This window comes from Triticum aestivum, chromosome 5A (genome assembly GCF_018294505.1).
Source record: "Triticum aestivum cultivar Chinese Spring chromosome 5A, IWGSC CS RefSeq v2.1, whole genome shotgun sequence".
Lineage (NCBI taxonomy): Eukaryota > Viridiplantae > Streptophyta > Magnoliopsida > Poales > Poaceae > Triticum > Triticum aestivum.
This window is the reverse complement of record NC_057806.1, coordinates 71703567-71724308: the sequence shown is the minus strand read 5'-3', so window position 1 is coordinate 71724308 and position 20742 is coordinate 71703567. Positions and strand designations below refer to the sequence as shown.

General features: G+C 44.6%; 1 protein-coding gene across 1 annotated transcript; it reads left to right on the top strand.

Annotated features, from left to right (window-relative positions):
• Nucleotides 1-17377: 17377 nt before the first annotated feature.
• LOC123106611 (uncharacterized) lies at nt 17378-17910 on the top strand. Its single transcript, XM_044528713.1, has one exon. The coding sequence runs from the start codon at nt 17547-17549 to the stop codon at nt 17808-17810; it is 264 nt and encodes an 87-aa protein (XP_044384648.1). The 5' UTR covers nt 17378-17546; the 3' UTR covers nt 17811-17910.
• The last annotated feature ends 2832 nt before the right edge of the window (nt 17911-20742 follow it).

Below are 20742 nucleotides of genomic sequence, written 5' to 3'. Positions count from 1 at the left end.
TCTTGTTTTATCACTAGTTTAGTTTATAGAAGAAAACTACAAAAAATGGAATTAAGGATGCCTCATATGCTTCATCTTTTTCATGTCTTTCGTGAAAATAAGGATTCCGATAATTGTGCTCAAGTGCTAGAATAAGAATGCATTATAATGTTTGGCACTAAATATTTGAATGGTGAGCATGATTGCAATGTTGTTAGTATGAATTCCTTGAATATCCATGATGCTAATGATATGCAAAGCCACAAGCTTGGGGAAGCTATGTTTGATGAAGATGGTATTTTTTGTCCCCCAAGTTTTGATGAGCAAATTTATTATGATGAAAGCATGCCTCCTATTTATGATGATTATCTTGATGAAAGTGGATTTGGAGAGGTCATGACTTTATTTAGTAATGATTCCACTATTTCGGAAGAGGTTCCAATTGATTATGAGAACAAAGTTGCTATCTATGATGATTATTGTGATGACTTGTATGCTATAAAGAATAATGATATCCATGAAACTTGTCATCATGATTTTAGTTTTCAATTGGATTATGCTTCACATGATAATCATTTTGTTGAGTTTACTCCTAGTATCCCGAACGAGAAGAATTTTGCTTATGTGGAGAGTAATAAAAATTATATGCTTGTAGATCATGAAAAGAATGCTTTAGGTGCTGGTTATATTGTTGAATTCATTCATGATGCTACTGAAAATTATTATGAGGGAGGAATATATGCTTGTAGGAATTGCAATAATATCAAGTTTCCTCTCTATGTGCTTAAAATTTTGAAGTTATGCTTGTTTTACCTTCCTATGCAAGTTGATTCTTGTTCCCATAAGTTGTTTGCTCACAAAATCCCTATGCATAGGAAGTATGTTAGACTTAAATGTGCTAGTCATATTCTTCATGATGATCTCTTTATGTTACAATTCTTATCATTTATGTGAGCATCATTGAAATCATCATGCCTAGCTAGGGGCATTAAACGATAGCGCTTGTTGGGAGGCAACCCAATTTTATTTTTGTTCTTTACTTTTTGCTCCCGTTTAGTAATAAATAATTCATCTAGCCTCTGTTTAGATTTGGTTTTATGATTTTAATTAGTGTTTGTGCCAAGTAGAACCTTTGGGAAGACTTGGGGAAAGTCTTGTTGATCATGCTGTAAAAAACAGAAACTTTAGCGCTCACGAGAAATGCTGCCATTTTTATTTGGAGAGTGCTATTTAGTTAATTATTTTTGCAGATAATTAATATATAAATTCCTCAGGTCCAGCAATTTATTTGATAATTTTATGAGTTCCAGAAGTATAGGTTTGATTCAGATTACTACAGACTGTTCTGTTTTTGACAGATTCTGTTTTCATTGTGTTGTTTACTTATTTTGATGAATCTATGGCTAGTAAAAGAGTTTATAAACCATAGACAAGTTGGAATACAGTAGGTTTAACACAAATATAAATAAAGAATGAGTTCATTACAGTACCTTGAAGTGGTGATTTATTTTATACTAACGGAGCTTACGAGTTTTCTGTTAAGTTTTGTGTTGTGAAGTTTTCAAGTTTTGGGTAAGGATTCGATGGACTATGGAATAAGGAGTGGCAAGAGCCTAATATTGGGGATGCCCAAGGAACCCCAAGGTAATATTCAAGAATAGCCAAGAGCCTAAGCTTGGGGATGCCCCGGAAGGCATCCCCTCTTTCGTCTTCGTTCATCGGTAACTTTACTTGAAGCTATATTTTTATTCGCCACATGATATGTGTTTTGCTTGGCGCGTCAATTTATTTTGTTGGGATTTTCTTGCTGTTATTTAGAACAATGTTTTTCATCTTTTATTTCAATAAAAGTGGCATTAATAGTCTTTACTATGCCTATGTTACTAGTATACATGTTGCTGTTTGAAAACAGAAAGTTTACCGCTGTTGCAATAATTCCCTAGAAAAGTCAGAATGTGATAAAATGTTGAAACCTTTTGCATATTAAGATCTGATAAATTTACTATAGTGGGAATTTTCTTTCATAATTTTTGGAGCTAGGGAAGTATGGATGTTGCTGCATTCTTTACAGACTGTCCTGTTTAGGCAGATTGCTGTTATGTTTGCATATGTTTGCTTCTTTAATGATTCTATTTGAGGATAGGACTATTAAATATGCAGAGGAATTTAGTATGCAATGTTGAATAATAATTTTAGTGATTTTCTACAGTAGAGTATGATAAGGTTTTGGGAATGGTTTATACTAACTTATCTCACGAGTCCTTGTTGAATTTTGTGTGGATGAAGCTTTTGAGATTTAGGGAGACCTTGATATGAGAGGAATTAAGGAGACACAAAAGCTCAAGCTTGGGGATGCCCAAGGCACCCCAAGATAATATTTCAAGAAGTATCAAGCATCTAAGCTTGGGGATGCCCCGGTTAGCATCCCACCTTTCTTCTTCAACAATTATCGGTTAGTATCGGTTGATCCTAAGTTTTTGCTTCTTCACATGATGTTTGCTATTCTTAGATGTCATTTTATTTTGCTTTGATTGCTGTTTGAATAGAGTACCAAGATCTGAAATTATTAAATGTTAGAGAGTCTTCACATAGTTGCATAATTATTCGACTACTCATTGTTCTTCACTTAAATCTCTCGGAGTAGTTTGTCATTTGCTCTAGTACTTCACTCATATCTTTTAGAGCATGGTGGTAGTTGTAGCGACCAGACCTCAAACAGTCTGATCTCTGTGCTCCAGTGTCATCCCTGGATCAGTAATGCTGACACCACACAGTACTCGGAGGATTTATAGCAGAGTAGCAATCACACACTTATTACATCGAGTGTCTCAAAAGAGAACTTATTACAATAAATATGGCTTAAGGCCATCTAATAACGATAACAGCGGAAGGCTTGGAAGATAAGTGAGTCCATCAACTCCAACGGCATCACTAAGTATAGAACCACGACCTAAAACTCCTTAATCGTCATCTGAAAAGTCTGCAACATTAACGTTGCAGCCCGAAAATGGGTCAGCACATGGAATATGCTGGCAAGGTAACACATAGAGAATAATGGAATGAAACAGCTATACTATATGCATATTTGGCTGGTGGAAGCTCTATGGTTACAGTTTTGCGTAAAGCCAATTTTTCCCTACTTCAAAGGAATAAAATTTAATTACTATCATGGTGGTTGTTAAACATTGAGAATGGTTGACAGCATTCTCAATCCCAATTAAGCATCATTATTAAACATAACCCAACAAAATTTATTTAGGGTAACATGTTGAGATTCACATGAAAATCCAAGTACTAGATACTCAAGATGTTCATAACCGGGGACACGGCTAACCATGATTAGTTTATTACACTCTGCAGAGGTTTGCGCACTTTTCCCCACAAGACTCGATCGCCTCCGTTTGGATTCTCGCACTACAAGATGTTTGAGAAACGGATGACCGAGACACAGTCTTTCAGAAGCGCTAGCACCTTACATGTGGGTAGAACGGTACACCTACTTTCCCCTACATCTGCTAGTCTACCCGTAAGAGTTCGCACGACTTAGTCAACTATGCTAGAGCCCATCATGGCTTGTGGCTGCACACGGAAGTTTACTAGCATGAATGATCTTATGATCCCTTTGAGCCTGGGTGGCGGTCCGAAATAAAAACAGGCAAGTCCTGATAGACATCAGGTGCCTCAATCCACCCAGATGTGTATTTAAGTTGCCACCTTAAGTAAACCATTAAAATTAACAAACTCACATCTGTCATGGATATCACTCACCCAATCCACGTCTACTAGCATAGATGGCATAATAAGCAAACGTAGAAGTAACTCTCAAAGGTTTGATAATAACAGGTAATAGGTACTACCTCATATACTTCCCATCCCACAATTTAATTAGATCCTAATCATGCAATGTGTGAGGATTGATCTAATGCAATAAAACTGGGTAGTAGGAAAGGTATGATCAAAGTGTTACTTGCCTTGCTGATGATCCGCGAAACCTAACGATTCGAAGTAACAGGCGGCGCACTCCGGGTATTCTATCACAGACAAACAAACAAGCATACAATAAGTACTCATCTAATGCACAGGTAAAACTCAAATAAGAGATCTAACCAGAAGGTTCAACTTAAGAACTCCGGTTGGCAAAAAGAATCAAATCGAACGAAACAACGAAAGTCAAACAGCGAAAGAAAACAACTTCATTCTAGTAATCTGGATCTAGGGCAAATTTTACAGTAGAAAAATCTTGTTTAAGTTGGTTAAACGGATAGAGGGTTTCGAGACGAAACTCTAGGCGCTTGAATCGCCTGATTCCGATAAATGAGCGAAAAGTTATACTAAAACGAAAATCGGATCAGGAATCGCGATCAAAAAAATCGCGGATTTAATCCGAGAAAAAGAAAAACGACGAACACCGAATTTTTTTTCTCTTTTTTTTCAGCACGGAAAGCAAGGTGCGACGAACCTCGGGCAGCGGGATCGTCGGCGGCGCGCGTGGATCGAGGCAGGGCTGAGGGGCTGGGGCGGCTCGGGGCGGCGCTATTTAAAGGCTGCCCCCGGGCGGTGTCCCGCTCTGGTACGCCCCGAAGTCGGTTCTTTTTTTTAATTATTCCACTCGGAAGAAAAATAAAAATAAATACTAAACGGACTCCAAAAATTCCGAAATAAATTTTCACGGGCTTCTAAAATCAAGCCGCACAAGGTGAACATTTATTTGGGCCCTAAATGCAATTTTGAAAAACACACTTTTTTCCTAAATTCAAATAAAACACCGAAAAACTCCAAAATAAAATCTTATTTCATTTTTTTATTAAATCCTCAATATTTCTTTATTTTGGGAAAGTCATTTTATTCTCTCTTTCATATTTTTGTAATAGAAATAATTGATGATAAAATAAATAAAATCAAATGATCCTATTCTCAAAATTTGAGAGAACTCAAATATGAAAATAACGAAATCCCCAACTCTCTGTGTGGGTCATTGAGTTGCGTAGAATTTCTAGGATCAACCAAAATGCAAAATAAAATATGATATGCATGATCATCTAATGTATAACATTCCAAATTAAAATTTTGGGATGTTACAGCAGTTTTATTTTGAAGAAATAAATGAACTCTCATGCTTCACTTAGATTATTTTGAGAGTCCTAAATAGCATGGTAATTTGCTTAAAATCCTAATATGCTAGGTATTCAAGAATAATAAAGTTCTCTTATGAGTGTATTGAATACTAAGAGAAGTTTGATACTTGATGATTGTTTTGAGATATGAGGATGGTAATATTAGAGTCATGCTAGTTGAGTAGTTGTGAATTTGAGAAATACTTGTGTTGAAGTTTGTGATTCCCGTAGCATGCACGTATGGTGAACTGTTATGTGATGAAGTCAGAGCATGATTTATTTATTGATTGTCTTCCTTATGAGTGGCGGTCGGGGACGAGCGATGGTCTTTTCCTACCAATCTATCCCCCTAGGAGCATGCGCGTAGTACTTTGTTTCGATAACTAATAGATTTTTGCAATAAGTATGTGAGTTCTTTACGACTAATGTTGAGTCCATGGATTATACGCACTCTCATCCTTCCACCATTTCTAGCCTCTCTAGTACCGCACAACTTTCGCCGGTACCATAAACCCACCATATACCTTCCTCAAAACAGCCACCATACCTACCTATTATGGCATTTCCATAGCCATTCCGAGATATATTGCCATGCAACTTTCCACCATTCCATTATTATGACACGCTTCATCATTGTCATATTGCTATGCATGATCATGTAGTTGACATCATATTTGTGGCAAAGCCACCGTTCATAATTCTTTCATACATGTCACTCATGCATCATTGCACATCCCGGTACACCGCCGGAGGCATTCATATAGAGTCATATCTTGTTCTAAGTATCGAGTTGTAATTCTTGAGTTGTAAGTAAATAAAAGTGTGATGATCATCATTATTAGAGCATTGTCCCAGTGAGGAAAGGATGATGGAGACTATGATTCCCCCACAAGTCGGGATGAGACTCCGGACGAAAATAAATAAATAAATAAAAGAGGCCAAAGAAGCCCAAATAAAAAAAGAGAAAAGAGGCCATAAAAAAGAGAAGGCCCAAATAAAAAAATAAAAAAATAAAAAAATGAGAGAAAAATAGAGAAGGGACAATGCTACTATCCTTTTACCACACTTGTGCTTCAAAGTAGCACCATGATCTTCATGATAGAGAGTCTCCTATGTTGTCACTTTCATATACTAGTGGGAATCTTTCATTATAGAACTTGGCTTGTATATTCCAATGATGGGCTCCCTCAAAATGCCCTAGGTCTTCGTGAGCAAGCGAGTTGGATGCACACCCACTAGTTTCTTTTGTTGAGCTTTCATATACTTATAGCTCTAGTGCATCCGTTGCATGGCAATCCCTACTCACTCACATTGATATCTATTGATGGGCATCTCCATAGCCTATTGATACGCCTAGTCGATGTGAGACTATCTTCTCCCTTTTTGTCTTCTCCACAACCACCATTCTATTCCACCTATAGTGCTATATCCATGGCTCACGCTCATGTATTGCGTGAAGAATGAAAAAGTTTGAGAACATCAAAAGTATGAAACAATTGCTTGGCTTGTCATCGGGGTTGTGCATGATTTAAATATTTTGTGTGGTGAAGATAGAGCATAGCCAGACTATATGATTTTGTAGGGATAGCTTTCTTTGGCCATGTTATTTTGAGAAGACATAATTGCTTAGTTAGTATGCTTGAAGTATTATTATTTCTATGTCAATATGAACTTTTGTCTTGAACCTTATGGATCTGAATATTCATACCACAATTAAGAAGAATCACATTGAAATTATGCCAAGTAGCACTCCGCATCAAAAATTCTATTTTTATCATTTACCTACTCGAGGACGAGCAGGAATTAAGCTTGGGGATGCTTGATACGTCTCCAACGTATCTATAATTTTTGATTGCTCCATGCTATATTATCTACTGTTTTAAACATTATTGGGCTTTATTATACACTTTTATACCATTTTTTGGGACTAATCTATTAACCCAGAGCCCAGTGCCAGTTTCTGTTTTTACCCTGTTTTAGGGTTTCGAAGAAAAGGAAAATCAAACGGAGTCCAATTGACCTGAAACTTCACGGAACTCATTTTTGGAAGGAAACCTACCGGATAGACTTGGACCCTACGTCAGAAGATGAAGGAGGAGCTCCCGAGGGTAGGGGGCGCGCCCCAGGGGGGGCGCGCCCCCCTGCCTCATGACCCCCCTTCGGTCCACCGACATACCTCCTGCACCCATATATACCTACGTAACCTAAAACTTCCAGAGAGCACAATAGATCGGGAGTTCCGCCGCCAGAAGCCTCGGTAGCCACCGAAAGCCAATCTAGACCCGTTCCGGCACCCTGCCGGAGGGGGCAATCCCTCTCCGGTGGCCATCTTCATCATCCCGGTGCTCTCCATGACGAGGAGGGAGTAGTTCTCCCTCGAGGCTGAGGGTATGTACCAGTAGCTATGTGTTTGATCTCTCTCTCTCTCGTGTTCTTGAGGTGATACGATCTTGATGTATCGTGAGCTTTGCTATTATAGTTGGATCCTATGATGTTTTCTCCCCCCTCTACTCTCTTGTAATGAATTGAGTTTCCCCTTTGAAGTTATCTTATCGGATTGAGTCTTTAAAGATTTGAGAACACTTGATGTATGTCTTGTCGTGGATATCTGTGGTGACAATGGGATATCACGTGATTCACTTGATGCATGTTTTGGTGACCAACTTCCAGGTTTCGCCCATGAACCTATGCATAGGGGTTGGCACACGTTTTCGCCATGATTCTCTGGTAGAACTTTGGGGCACTCTTTGAGGTCCTATGTGTTGGTTGAATAGATGAATCTGAGATTGTGTTATGCATATCGTATAATCATACCCACGGATAATTGAGGTGACATTGGAGTATCTAGGTGACATTAGGGTTTTGGTTGATTTGCGTCTTAAGGTGTTATTCTAGTACGAACTCTAGGGCTGTTTGTGACACTTATAGGAATAGCCCAACGGATTGATTCGAAAGAATAACTTTCAGGTGGTTTCGTACCCTACCATAATCTCTTCGTTCGTTCTCCTCTATTAGTGACTTTGGAGTGACTCTTTGTTGCATGTTGAGGGATAGTTTTATGATCCAATTATGTTAGTATTGTTGAGGGAACTTGCACTAGCAAAAGTATGAACCCTAGTCCTTGTTTCAACGCATTGCAATACCGTTTACGCTCACTTTTATCATTAGTTACCTTGCTGTTTTATAATTTCAGATTACAAATACCTTTATCTACTATCCATATACCACTTGTATCACCGTCTCTTCGCCGAACTAGTGCACCTATACAATTTACCATTGTACTGGGTGTGTTGGGGACACAAGAGACTCTTTGTTATTTGGTTGCAGGGTTGCTTGAGAGAGACCATCTTCATCCTATGCCTCCTATGGATTGATAAACCTTAGGTCATCCACTTGAGGGAAATTTGCTACTGTCCTACAAACCTCTGCACTTGGAGGCCCAACAACGTCTACAAGAAGAAGGTTGTGTAGTAGACATCAGTACTGAATGCGGTCTTAGGAATATCTTCCTTCTTGATCTTCAGTTGATGATATCCGGTCCTTAAATCAATCATGGAAAATACTTTTGCACCACTGAGTTGATCGAACAAGTCATCAATCCTTGGTAGTGGGTATTTGTTCTTGATTGTGACATCGTTCAACTGACGGTAGTCAACGCACATTCTGAGACCACCGTCTTTCTTGTCTACAAATATTGCAGGTGATCCCCATGGTGACGAGCTTGGGCGGATATATCCTTTCTGCAGCATCTCATCCAACTGCTTCTTTAATTCCACGAGTTCGGAGGAAGGCATCTGATAATACTTTTTGTACAACGGTGCAGTCCCGGGTACAAGATCAATTGCAAATTCAAGCTCTCTGTCTGGGGGCATTCCGGGTAATTCCTCAGGGAATACATCGGGAAATTCACTAACCACATGAATCAGATCCAATTCTTCGGCTACTGCAGTGAAGACCATCTCCCTTTTGGGTATACCTTTGCGGGCATAAAATTTTATGGCTCGCCCTTCCTGATTTGTCAAGGTGACTTCTCGGGTCACACAGTTTATGCATACTTGATATTGAGTCAACCAGTTCATTCCCAAAATAACATCCAACTTGGCAGACTCGATGACTATCAAAGCGGTTGGAAAGCGGACCCCCTTAATATCAATTTCCAAATTCTGGCAGACCAAATTGCTTTCGAGCATAGATCCCGAGGACTGAACCATCATACTTTTTCCCAAAAGTGAGCAAGGAAATTTGTTTCGGGCAACAAAACTCCGAGAAACAAAAGAGTGGGAAGCCCCAGAGTCGAATAAAATTATTGCGGGTATGCTATTAACAGAAAACATACCAATGACGACTTCAGGGTTTTCCTGAGCCTCGTCTGTGGAGAGGTGATGAACTTGCCCTTGGACGATCTTCTGGGTATGATATGGCCCCATGTGATTGACTTGCGGCCGGAACGGGGCATTTGACTTCTTGGGACACTGCCTGGCATAATGTCCGGTCTGTCCACAATTAAAGCAGGCGTTGTCTGACGCTCCTCGTGTACTGGACTGGTCACGACATTCTTGGCTTGAGTAGTGGTCTTGTTCACATTCTGCTGCCAATTGGGTTTGTACTCCACTTGAGTATGTTACCAGGTACGGGCCTTCTGTATGGGATGTCCGTCCTTTTTCGGCTCAAATTTACGCTTGTGGACATTGTTTGTGGGTCGGTTGTCTTGCACAGGCTTGTACTTTCTTTCTGCGATGAGGGCCTTTTTACCAGAGACTGAAAATCTGGAAAATCGAGCATGCAGAGAGCACTCCTAAGGTGTTGATTTAATCCTCCAAGGAACCTGTCAATCTTCCTTTCTTCCGTGGCCACATCATAAAGGGAATAACGGGCAAGATGGTTAAACTTGTGAAAATATTCACTTACTGACAGACTTCCTTGAGTGAGACCAAGAAATTCGCGTTGCTTGACCTTCATGATACCAGCTGGAATATGATACTTGAGAAATTGGTCCTTAAAATTAGTCCACGTAGTTTCTTCTCCCGCGGGCCATAGAGCTTTAACATTATCCCACCATATAGCAGTGGCTCCTTCAAGATAGTGGGTAGCGAACGGAACCTTGTTAGCTTCTTCAGTGCGAGCAATTTCAAGTTTCTTCTCAATGGTTCGTAACCAATCTCCTGCTTCCAAAGGGTCAACCACTTGACTGAAACTGGGAGGCTTAGTCCTTTGAAAATCTGACAGTTTGGAGTGATGGCCATTTTGATTCCCATTCTGCCCAACCATAGCTTGCACACTTTTTAATAGCTCAATCAGATCACTATTCCTTCTTTCTCAAACATGCGCATAATTTGTTCAGTGGAGGGTGGATTTGGCGGTGGAGGCGGTGGCTGTGGATACGGCTCGGGGGAGTGTCATGCTTGTCTTGCTGAGCGACGAACAGGGACATCCTCCCAAGCCTGCGTGTTGCTGCCTCCCCGCGTCATCCTACTATTTATTTTTTTCCCAATAATAGCAACCGCGATGAGCAACATCCAAATGTGGGAAGAAAAGACAGCGACAAACCCGAAAGAGCGAAACGAACGAACCAAAAAACACGGCGATCGAATAAAAAGTTCCAACATAATTATACATAGACTCATACATGAAAGATAGACATCATGACTGGTGCGACTACTTGCATACATGAAACAATACACCATGGCTCATACAACTACATCCGTACATCACATGACCACCACGGATACTCACACGCTCTAGGACTCTGCCGGTGCTGCTAGATCCTCTCCTGAGTCAGACCCAGATCCTGAACTGACGACGCCAACCGAGACCTCTGGGTTAAAGGTAACACAACGAGACTGCCTCGAGGGCTCTCCCTCAGGGGTAGGCACGAGATGAGGAGGGATCATGGGAGCTGCGGGGGTAGCAAGAAGAGATGCCCACTCAGCAGGAGCACTGTGTGGGTTCACTGTCGAGGTGCCCGAGCTACTCGGGGGAGTAACCGGAGAAATAGGCAAGCTAGAACTAGGCACAATATAAGGAGTAAATCCCATGGAAGGTGGAGTAGGGTAGGATCCAGCGGCGGCTAAAGCAGAACGAGCACGATTCAGCTCTCGAGCCAACTCGTGAATCAGAAGATAACTAGCAGTGATATATCGAGAAAGGTGGCTAGTGTCACTATCAGACGGCGGATCAATGGAATGAAAGCGAACACGACCATCATCATGCAAAGATGGGTAGAAGCGAAAACCTGGGTGGTTCTGCATCCGAGCCTCAGCATATCGTAACTCAACAAGAATCTCGAATGCAGCATACTGGACGGCCTGAGCAACGGTGGATGCATAACCGCTCCGAGAGGAATGAGTGTAAGAACCCGCTGACGAACTGGTGCGCAGGGTAACCACGGCGTGATACTCATACACGGAGTCGGCTAGACGCTCCCGGTACACCCGATATGTTGGGTCATCACCGTGAGGGTACAGTCGACGCCACATGCTACGAAGGAGATGTGGAGAAGTGTAGGGCATCAGCCGCAACTGGCATGGATACAGCACCGGAGCCATCTACACTCAAAACCATTAACCGGTTAGAAATAACAATAAGTCTAATGCATGCAATGCAGCATCCATATGCAAGTACTAACGGCACTCAATTAGCAAACTAACTAACGTTTACTTCGCGTGTCAGGGTCTAGCGTATCCTACAGTCAGCGCGGCTCTGATACCAAGCGTTGTGGCACCCCGGCTCAGAGCTACCGGTTTACCTTGCATTGCCAACCCAGAGATCATGTCTTCTGGCAACACACAACATCTTGTACAGAAATCGCTGCTTTATTGAAACTAGCGGAAGCATAGTGTGACATTACATCAAGTTGCGAGGCCAAGCGGCACACTCGGTGCGGCTGAATAATATGTAGATTATTTAGTGAACATAAAAGGGGCCTCGAGCATGACATCTACACGGCAGCGGAACAACGACGTAGCGGGACTCCATAGCACAGGGACACCAATGTGAACATGGTCTAGACACGGCAGCACTCCGATCCAGTTAGACTTTCCTAAAATCTGGTATAACACGCCAGGTCAGTACATTGAATGTACTTGCAAGGTCACAGCAAACCAAACCATAATGACAAACAATATCATGACATTTAATCAAGTTAAATGCAAACAACAACATGCTACTCATGCAGTGAAACCAAACTTGTGCATCGAGTCACTCGGACTCTCTTACCAACAAGTTGCCTCGCAACCGAGCAGTTCTCACGACGAATCACTAACAGAACCATACTTGGTTCAACTGGTTACCTTGTAACCAAGCAATGATCACTCCCGGATCACAAGTGATACCACAACAGTCAGTCTCACTGACATCATCATGATCCAACCAGTGCAATGCAAATAACTTAGTGTACAAGATTTATTTATGAAAGTTGATCCATGGTGTGACTTACTTACGAACTGGGCCCTTATCCGTAGGCGCGGTTCGATAGATTATTACACTCTGCAGAGGTAGCGCACTTTACCCACACCACGGAACCCATGGCCTCGCACTCCCATTTGGGTGGACCAATGGCATTCCGAAAGAATTCTCCCATTGCCATGACACTCTTTCGGCCATTCTGACCAACTCCCCACCGGGCTTAGTCCTGGGTGACCGAGCCTACCAAAGGCAAAACAACCACCATCATGGCAAATAGACAGTCCCAAACGGGGACAAGGTACCATAACAACAACAGGTCCACAAGGTTATGTCTGCTTACCGGGCCAGGGTAACACACGCCCATAACCTTCCCTCGTTGGAGGCACCGACAAAAAGGCATGACAATAGGATGACTAACGGCCTTCCCATACCAAGGCAAATGTGGTTGCACTTGTTAGCCTGATTTAGTGGCACCATGACCCGACCAACTTTATGTTCAAGTTCAATTATCATCAGGTTTAACTTGAAATAAAATGCTCGAGTCACTATATGCCACGCTTATGCAACCATATAGCATGCATCACATATCACTTAGGAACAACAGATCAACCTCATTCAAAGTTCTACTTGCACAAACTCATCTTTCAACATTTCTGGTCCTTACTTACTGGGCATCTAGATTAATCACTTTTTAGTTGGCATTTCTCATACGAATCTCATCATGCATATAAGGAAAATAATATCGATGCTCATATTACCATAGTCATGACAAACTCACTTAGTTCAACTACTCAAGCTATACCTCACTAGTTCAAGCATTCATTTTTGTTAACCAAGCATTTTGATCATGATAAACTAAATAACACAAGCATTATTTATTTTAATACTCTATGCAAGGAATAACATATAAATTCAAGTAGAAAATCATGGATATTGCAAAGAAACCATGACAATGTTGTTGTGGCTTGCCTTAGTGCAGAGGAGCTTCACACTCCTCGTGAATGCCTTCAAGACAACCTTCACCTTCTGAAAATAAATCAAATGACAAAAAGAAAATATCAAGAACACTTCTGAAAATTACCAGAAATTCTTGGCAGCAAAGAAAAATCCCATCTTGGGTGTGCTGCTAGGATTTTCCAGTAAGAACAGAATGCAAAAAGAATCAACTCATTTGACTTGTAGAATAAGAGTTACAGCTAGTCAAAGTTCTGGTCAAATTTGAACTAAATTTGAATTAAAAGAAAAACCAAAGGGGGTGACGTCGAAGGCGTAAACCGCCTGGGCGCCACCACTCATGCCGCTTTGGCCGCGGCCTGGGTGTCTGACAGCGGGCCCCAGTGGTCAGGTCGGAGGGGGAGGGGAAGAGAAGCAGAGGCGGGCCGCGCGGCGACGGCGCTTTCTCTAGCGAGGAGTGCCCGACGACGAGATCTAAGAGGATAGGGTTGTAGAGGAGATTGAGGCGCACCTGCCCGTACCCGTAGCGTGGCTAGGGGTGGCCGGACGGGGTCGGAATGGAGCTCTCCAGCGGCCGCGGCAGTCGGAGCTCGTCGGAGATGGTGGTTCCGGTGAAGCAGGGCCAGTCCAGCAGCTCCAACGGCACCAGCACGCACTAGTGGACCACCATGAACACGCCAGAGTGGTCAGTGGAGCTCGAGCGGCTCTGGAGAGGGAGGGAGCAGAGGACGGGGATCGCCGGCGAGCTCGGGGCGGGGACGGCGGCCAGAGGCCTGCCCGGCCGGGCTGCGGCTTCCTATGGTTGTGTGGAGGTGTGCTGAGTGTGTGTGCAGAGAGAAACGAGCTCGGGGGAGCTCTATTTATAGGCGAGGCCGAGGCGGGGATCGAGAGCTCACCGGAGCTCTCTGGAGTGTCGCCCGGCGATGAATGGCGTGAGTGAGAGGGGGAGAAGACGCCGGAGATTACACGGGGGCTGTAGACGAGCTGTGACAAGCACAGGAGCGCGTTACGCTACGAGCACAGGGGCACGGGCGCACTGTTGCCTTGGCCGCGCCGTGCCCATGCTCGCTGCGGCGAGCTCCAGCGTCGGCGAGCGCCAGGGTGGAGTTATGGAGGTGCAAATGAGGATGGGGGCGCGGTTTGGCAAGGTGCAGTGGCCGGGGCAGCAAGCACGCACGAAACAGAGACGCTGGCGCACCGCAGAGCGCGTCGGCCGCATGTCAACCCCCTTGGACGCTCGTGGTCACAACGTGAACTTTGGCATCAGGCTGAGCTAAGCGCAAACACCATGTCTGGCAGTTAGTCCTTAGTGGTTTTGGTTGTTTTGCATGGTTGGCTGGGTCACAGGTGAACTGTGGGAGTGGCTTTCTTCCTGGCAAGTTTCTGGACAGAAACTTATGAGCTTTACTGAGAAAATTTTAGTGAGAACTAAAGGTTGTGCTTTGGGGTTTAGCAATCTCTTAGGAGGGTAATCAAGCTCAGAAAAATCAGCCCCAAAAGATCAAGCAAAAATATACTTGATGTGCAAAGTGACCATTCTGTCCAAAATAGAAATGATTTTCTGTAGCAAAAATATTACAAAAAGTTGTGCAATTTTTTGCTCAGAAAGGTGCCCTAGGGTTTAAAGAATATTTGTGAATTTATTAAGTATTTTTGGAGCAAGAAATCTAGGGGTTGCTTTGGAGCATACTTCTCTAAAGTGATTTTCAGGGAAGAAAATAAATATTTTTCTTTTACGAAAAATATTCCTTGGTCTTTTGTTGGAGTTTTTCAGAAAACGAAAGGTGAGTTAGAGATGGATGGGTCACTTGGGTGAAAATCAAGGGTAGGCCCAAGTATTCAAGTCCATTTGAATTGATTCAAAACTCCAAATCCAAAGCAAATGCAAATGAAAGTCCGAAGAAAGAGAGAAGGCAAATCTAGGCTGTCACAGACATGTAGCTAAACAATTTCCTTTCCCAAATGATAACGCCCACACGTGTGGCACTCTAATTTGCCCACACGTGTGGCGTATCTGCACTTTAACCACACGCTTTGATCTCCGTCTATTATGCTTTGCACGAATCTTGAAGGAATCTGTTGAAATTTCAGTGCCACGTAGGTATAGCGTGTTTGTGTGGGCGTTAGAGCGCTCGCCCACACGACTGGTAGCGCGTGGTTGCCAATTGCGCTATGTGGGCGAACAAGTTCCCGCCCACACAGTCATCATCCCGTCCACGTGCGTGTGGGTGAACTACTCTTCGCCCACACGACGCTCGCATGATGATAGATGACAACTGCAGTTACGCGTATGTGGCAACTAGGTAAACACACATGGCAACTATAATTCGTTGATAGATGGCAACTGCAGTTGTGCGTACGTGGCAACCAGGTAAACACACATGGCAATTATGATTAACCATACATGGCATTGGCAACTATGGTTGGAGCAGACATGACAACTATATAAATGCACATGGCAACTATTGTTTGACCCATGTGGCAAGTAGTTAATTACACACGACAACTATGGTTTGATTACACGCGGTAACTGCCATAAATTAGACATGACAACTATAGTTAACAAAAATAGAGAGAATTATATGCTTTTACAACTACATTTACTATCCCGGATAACTAAAGTTGCCATCCCCGGGGTAACTAAAGTGTCATCCCGTGAGTAACTAACGTAGCTCGTCAGGACGTGTGGATATATTTGCTTCGTGCCACACGCGCGAGATGAAGATGAATAATACTTGTTGGGCGTGTGGCACGAAATAGCTGCGCCCCACATATGTGGGCAATTCTAATATTCGACCACATATAGCCCGTGTGGGCTGCCTCCTGATTATGCCACACAGGACGAGTGGGCGGATTTCGAATATGCCACACGTATGGCAAATATCAACGTTCTTTTTTTTCTAGTGTGGCAGCTGGACACAAAGACACGCTATAATGATATACGGCGATGCGCTTTAAACAGGGAACAAGTGTGGTGGCGCTCGCTAGCCACGTCCCTTAAATAAAGTGGCAACACTAACAAGAAAAAAAAAGGTACGCGATTCATATATTCTAGCTATCACGTTCCCGCGAATCAACATGTGGTTGAGATGGTTAGGTGAACAGTGGTATCTCCAACCCATCAGGGTTCAAATCCTGATGCTCGCATTATTCCTGAATTTATTTCAACATTACCGGCAATGCTAAAAAAAACTATCACGTTTCGGGCGCGGCGCGTGCTTTCTTTACCGCGTGGTGGGGACGTGGAACTATCATCTATGGCACCGATCGTGATCACTCGTGGTGGCCGTAGGGTCCGCGTCACTGCCACTCGCGTGAACGATAGGAAGAGACGACATACCTAGCATTTGCGTTCGTTTGACTGCTCCCTGGTGTGCTCATATTGCGGTTTAACAGGTCGGGTCCTGCTTTAGCGATCTTACTCTGATGTGAATGAACGAGACATCTCGTTTCTTTCAGATCGAGACAGAACGCCATGCGAACGAGGGTTATCTATCAAAAATCAATAAAGCTCTTTGAATCCCAAAAAGAAGGCTGAAAAGTACTCTTCCAAGTTAATTAACTTAGGTTAGTTTTGGCGCCGTGATGGCTTTTCAAAAATCATTTTCTCTAAAATAAAAAATTAGCACCAGTTGAAACAAATCCTCAACGATGTACCGTCTCAGCTGCCCCTATCTTGTCTTCATGCCTAGACAAATAACCCGGCCGGTCCGTCGGTTTTGGTCTCCATCTGCCTCCGACTGCGACGCGGGTAGGCGGTTCAGGCCTCAGATCCGCTCCAACAAGGACGACCCGAACCCGCAGCGCAAACGAATCAAACGCGCGCACGGCACGCCCACGGTATACTTTGCCGTGTGGAGCCAGCCAGTCACACCCCCAACGCCTATCCTACCTGGCCACCTTCCCGTCAGCGATGCATGGCGATGGCGCCTTATATAAGCGACAGCCAGCATCCAAGGTGCTCCATCGGCCATCGCATATTCGCATTTGCACAGCCCCGTTCGCTGGCATCCAGATCACCCATTTCGTTCCTGCAATCATACAAGTGTTCGTCCGGCCCACAAGTTGGTTGAGATCAAGCCCTGCGCCATCGCCATGTCTTCGACGACGACGGCGGCATCCGACGTCGCCGGCGTCTGGTTCTTCGGCGAGCTCTCCGCCGCCCTGCGTGGGAAGAAGCGGCAGGCCGTACCCACGGTGAGCCACGCCGAGCACCAGCACCAGATGGGAGGGGCCGCCCATGGCAACAAGGCGGCCGCGGCGGCGGGGCCTTCCGTGGTCGACCGGAAGGAGGCCGGCGGCGGCGGGATGTCGGACGCGACGGTGTACCTGCTGCTCGACCGCTTCGCACCCAGTTAGCCGGTGTTCGCTCGTCTCACCCACCCCTGCTTCCTCGTGTACCTCGACTGTGTATGTAACTACGTTCTTGAGACATTTATGCAGAAACTCTGGTTGGACATGTGATTTCCCCTGTTCTGACTATTACCCGAGCAACCGGGGGATCAGAGCATCTCTAGCCCATACCCGCCAAAAAATAACTTTATTAATTCAAAACTCGAAGAATTCAAGTACGTATCAAATTTAATGGTTTTAAACTTAGTCATTCAAATTCAAACACAACATACGGTTCAAATGAAACAAGAATACAAATAAAAAATGATCAAAGCACAAGAGACAAGTGATATGAAGTAGCCAGCGGGGCTCAACAATATATCTTGGAGTTGGTTATGAGCTTCTCGGTTCTCGATTCTTCCGCGTGCTTGGATTCTATTGGGGGTGATGTTCTAGCTCTACCATGATAGCAGCGTAGAGGAACCGCAAGTTCTTCGCGTCATCCCTCTCATCCTTAACAATCATGTTGTGCAAGATAACATACATTGGCATGACCTTTCACAGGATCTGAGACTTCCAATACTCAAAAATGCCACGGACAATCGCAAAGTGTTTTTGAAGCATGCCAAAAGCTCTATCACCGTACCAAAGTGTTTTTGACGACTCAAGCTGCTGCCGCGCGTACTCATCCGTCCGCGCCGCTATGTGAGGAAGGGCGGATGCTACAACTCCTCTTTTTTTGTCGTCCGAGGAGAGCACCGCCTCCGTCTTAACTCTTAACCGACAGAGCAGTGGACCCTGACAGGCCTGGGGACTGTGGGCGGCGGCACCACGATTTGTAGCTCTTCCGAGATCCTCCTACCGGGGAGAACCACCTGTTTGCCATTGTCGCACTTGCCCATCGCGACGATGTGCGGACGAGAGGAGGCAGCGGTGTGCAAAGCAGATGAGGTAGGGTTTGCACATACGGCCGGCCTGCTTAAATAGCCGGGGTAGACGGACCAGCGCCGCTTCAATCCGAAAACAATGGCCGGAGTAGGCTTCTCCATCGTTGCATCTGCATTGAAGTGGCTAGTCATCTGGTCACGTCGACCTAACCGTCATCAATGCGGGGACGAGGATCCTCTGTCGTACGGCAGGGTACCATTCGACCACTGACAGGTGGGGCCGGCAGGAACTAGGCCCACATGTCAGTGCCCCAACAACATGCACCGTACGTCAGGGGAGCTATCTCCATCAATGCGGTAGGTGTTGGGGAACGGTGCAGAAAACAAAAAATTTCCTATGGTTTCACCAAGATCTATCTAGGAGTTCATCTAGCAACGAGTGATTAGATGCATCTACGTACCTTGTAGATCGCGAGCGGAAGCGTTCAAAGAACGGGGATGAGGGAGTCGTACTCGACGTGATTCGAATCACCGAAGATCCTAGCACCGAACGGACGGCACCTCCGCGTTCAACACACGTACGGAACAGCCACGTCTCCTCCTTCTTGATCCAGCAAGGGGGAAGGAGAGGTTGAGGGAGATGGCTCCAGCAGCAGCACGACGGCGTGGTGGTGATGGAGCTGCAGTACCCCGGCAGGGCTTCGCCAAGCACTATGGAGGAGGAAGAGGTGTTGGAGAGGGAGAGGGAGGCACCAAAGGAAAGGTAAGAAGTCCTCCATCTCCCCCACTATATATAGGAGGGCCAAAGGGGGGGGGCGCCGGCCCTAGGAGATCTAATCTCCTACGGGGTGCGGCCAAGGGGGAGGAATCCCTCCTCCCCAAGGCACCTAGGAGGTGCCTTCCCCTCCTAGGACTCTTCCTCCCTTGAAACCCTAGGCGCATGGGTCTCTTGGGGCTGGTGCCCTTGGCCCATGTAGGCCAAGGCGCACCCCCTACAGCCCATGTGGCCCCCCGGGACAGGTGGCCCCACCCGGTGGACCCCCGGGAACCTTCCGGTGGTCCCGGTACAATACCGGTGACCCCGAAACTTGTCCCGATGCCCGAAATAGCACTTCCTATATATAATTCTTTACCTCCGGACCATTCCGGAACTCCTCGTGACGTCTGGGATCTCATCCGGGACTCCGAACAACATTCGGGTTACTGCATATACATATCCCTACAACCCTAGTGTCACCGAACCTTAAGTGTGTAGACCCTACGGGTTCGGGAGACATGTAGACATGACCGAGATCGCTCTCCGGTCAATAACCAACAGCAGGATCTGGATACCCATGTTGTCTCCCACATGCTCCTCGATGATCTCATCGGATGAACCACGATGTCGAGGATTCAAACAACCCCGTATACAATTCCCTTTGTCAATCGGTATGTTACTTGCCCGAGATCCGATCGTCGGTATCCCAATACCTCGTTCAATCTCGTTACCGGCAAGTCACTTTACTCGTACCGTAATGCATGATCCCGTGACCAGACACTTGGTCACTTTGAGCTCATTATGATGATGCATTACCGAGTGGGCCCAGTGATACCTCTCCGTCATACGGAGTGACAAATCCCAGTCTTGATCCGTGTCAACCCAACAGACACTTTCGGAGATACCCGTAGTATACCTTTATAGTCACCCAGTTACGTTGTGACGTTTGGTACACCCAAAGCACTCCTACGGTATCCGGGAGTTACACGATCTCATGGTCTAAGGAAAGGATACTTGACATTGGAAAACTCTAGCAAACGAACTATACGATCTTGTGCTATGTTTAGGATTGGGTCTTGTCCATCACATCATTCTCCTAATGATGTGATCTCGTTATCAATGACATCCAATGTCCATAGTCAGGAAACCATGACTATCTGTTGATCAACGAGCTAGTCAACTAGAGGCTTACTAGGGACATGTTGGTGTCTATTATTCACACATGTATTACGATTTCCGGATAACACAATTATAGCATGAATAAAGACAATTATCATGAACAAGGAAATATAATAATAATGCTTTTATTATTGCC

What these genes read in the sequence shown, in the direction of transcription:
- LOC123106611 (XM_044528713.1), top strand. Translation starts at nt 17,547, where the DNA reads ATGTCTTCGACGACGACGGCGGCATCCGACGTCGCCGGCGTCTGGTTC.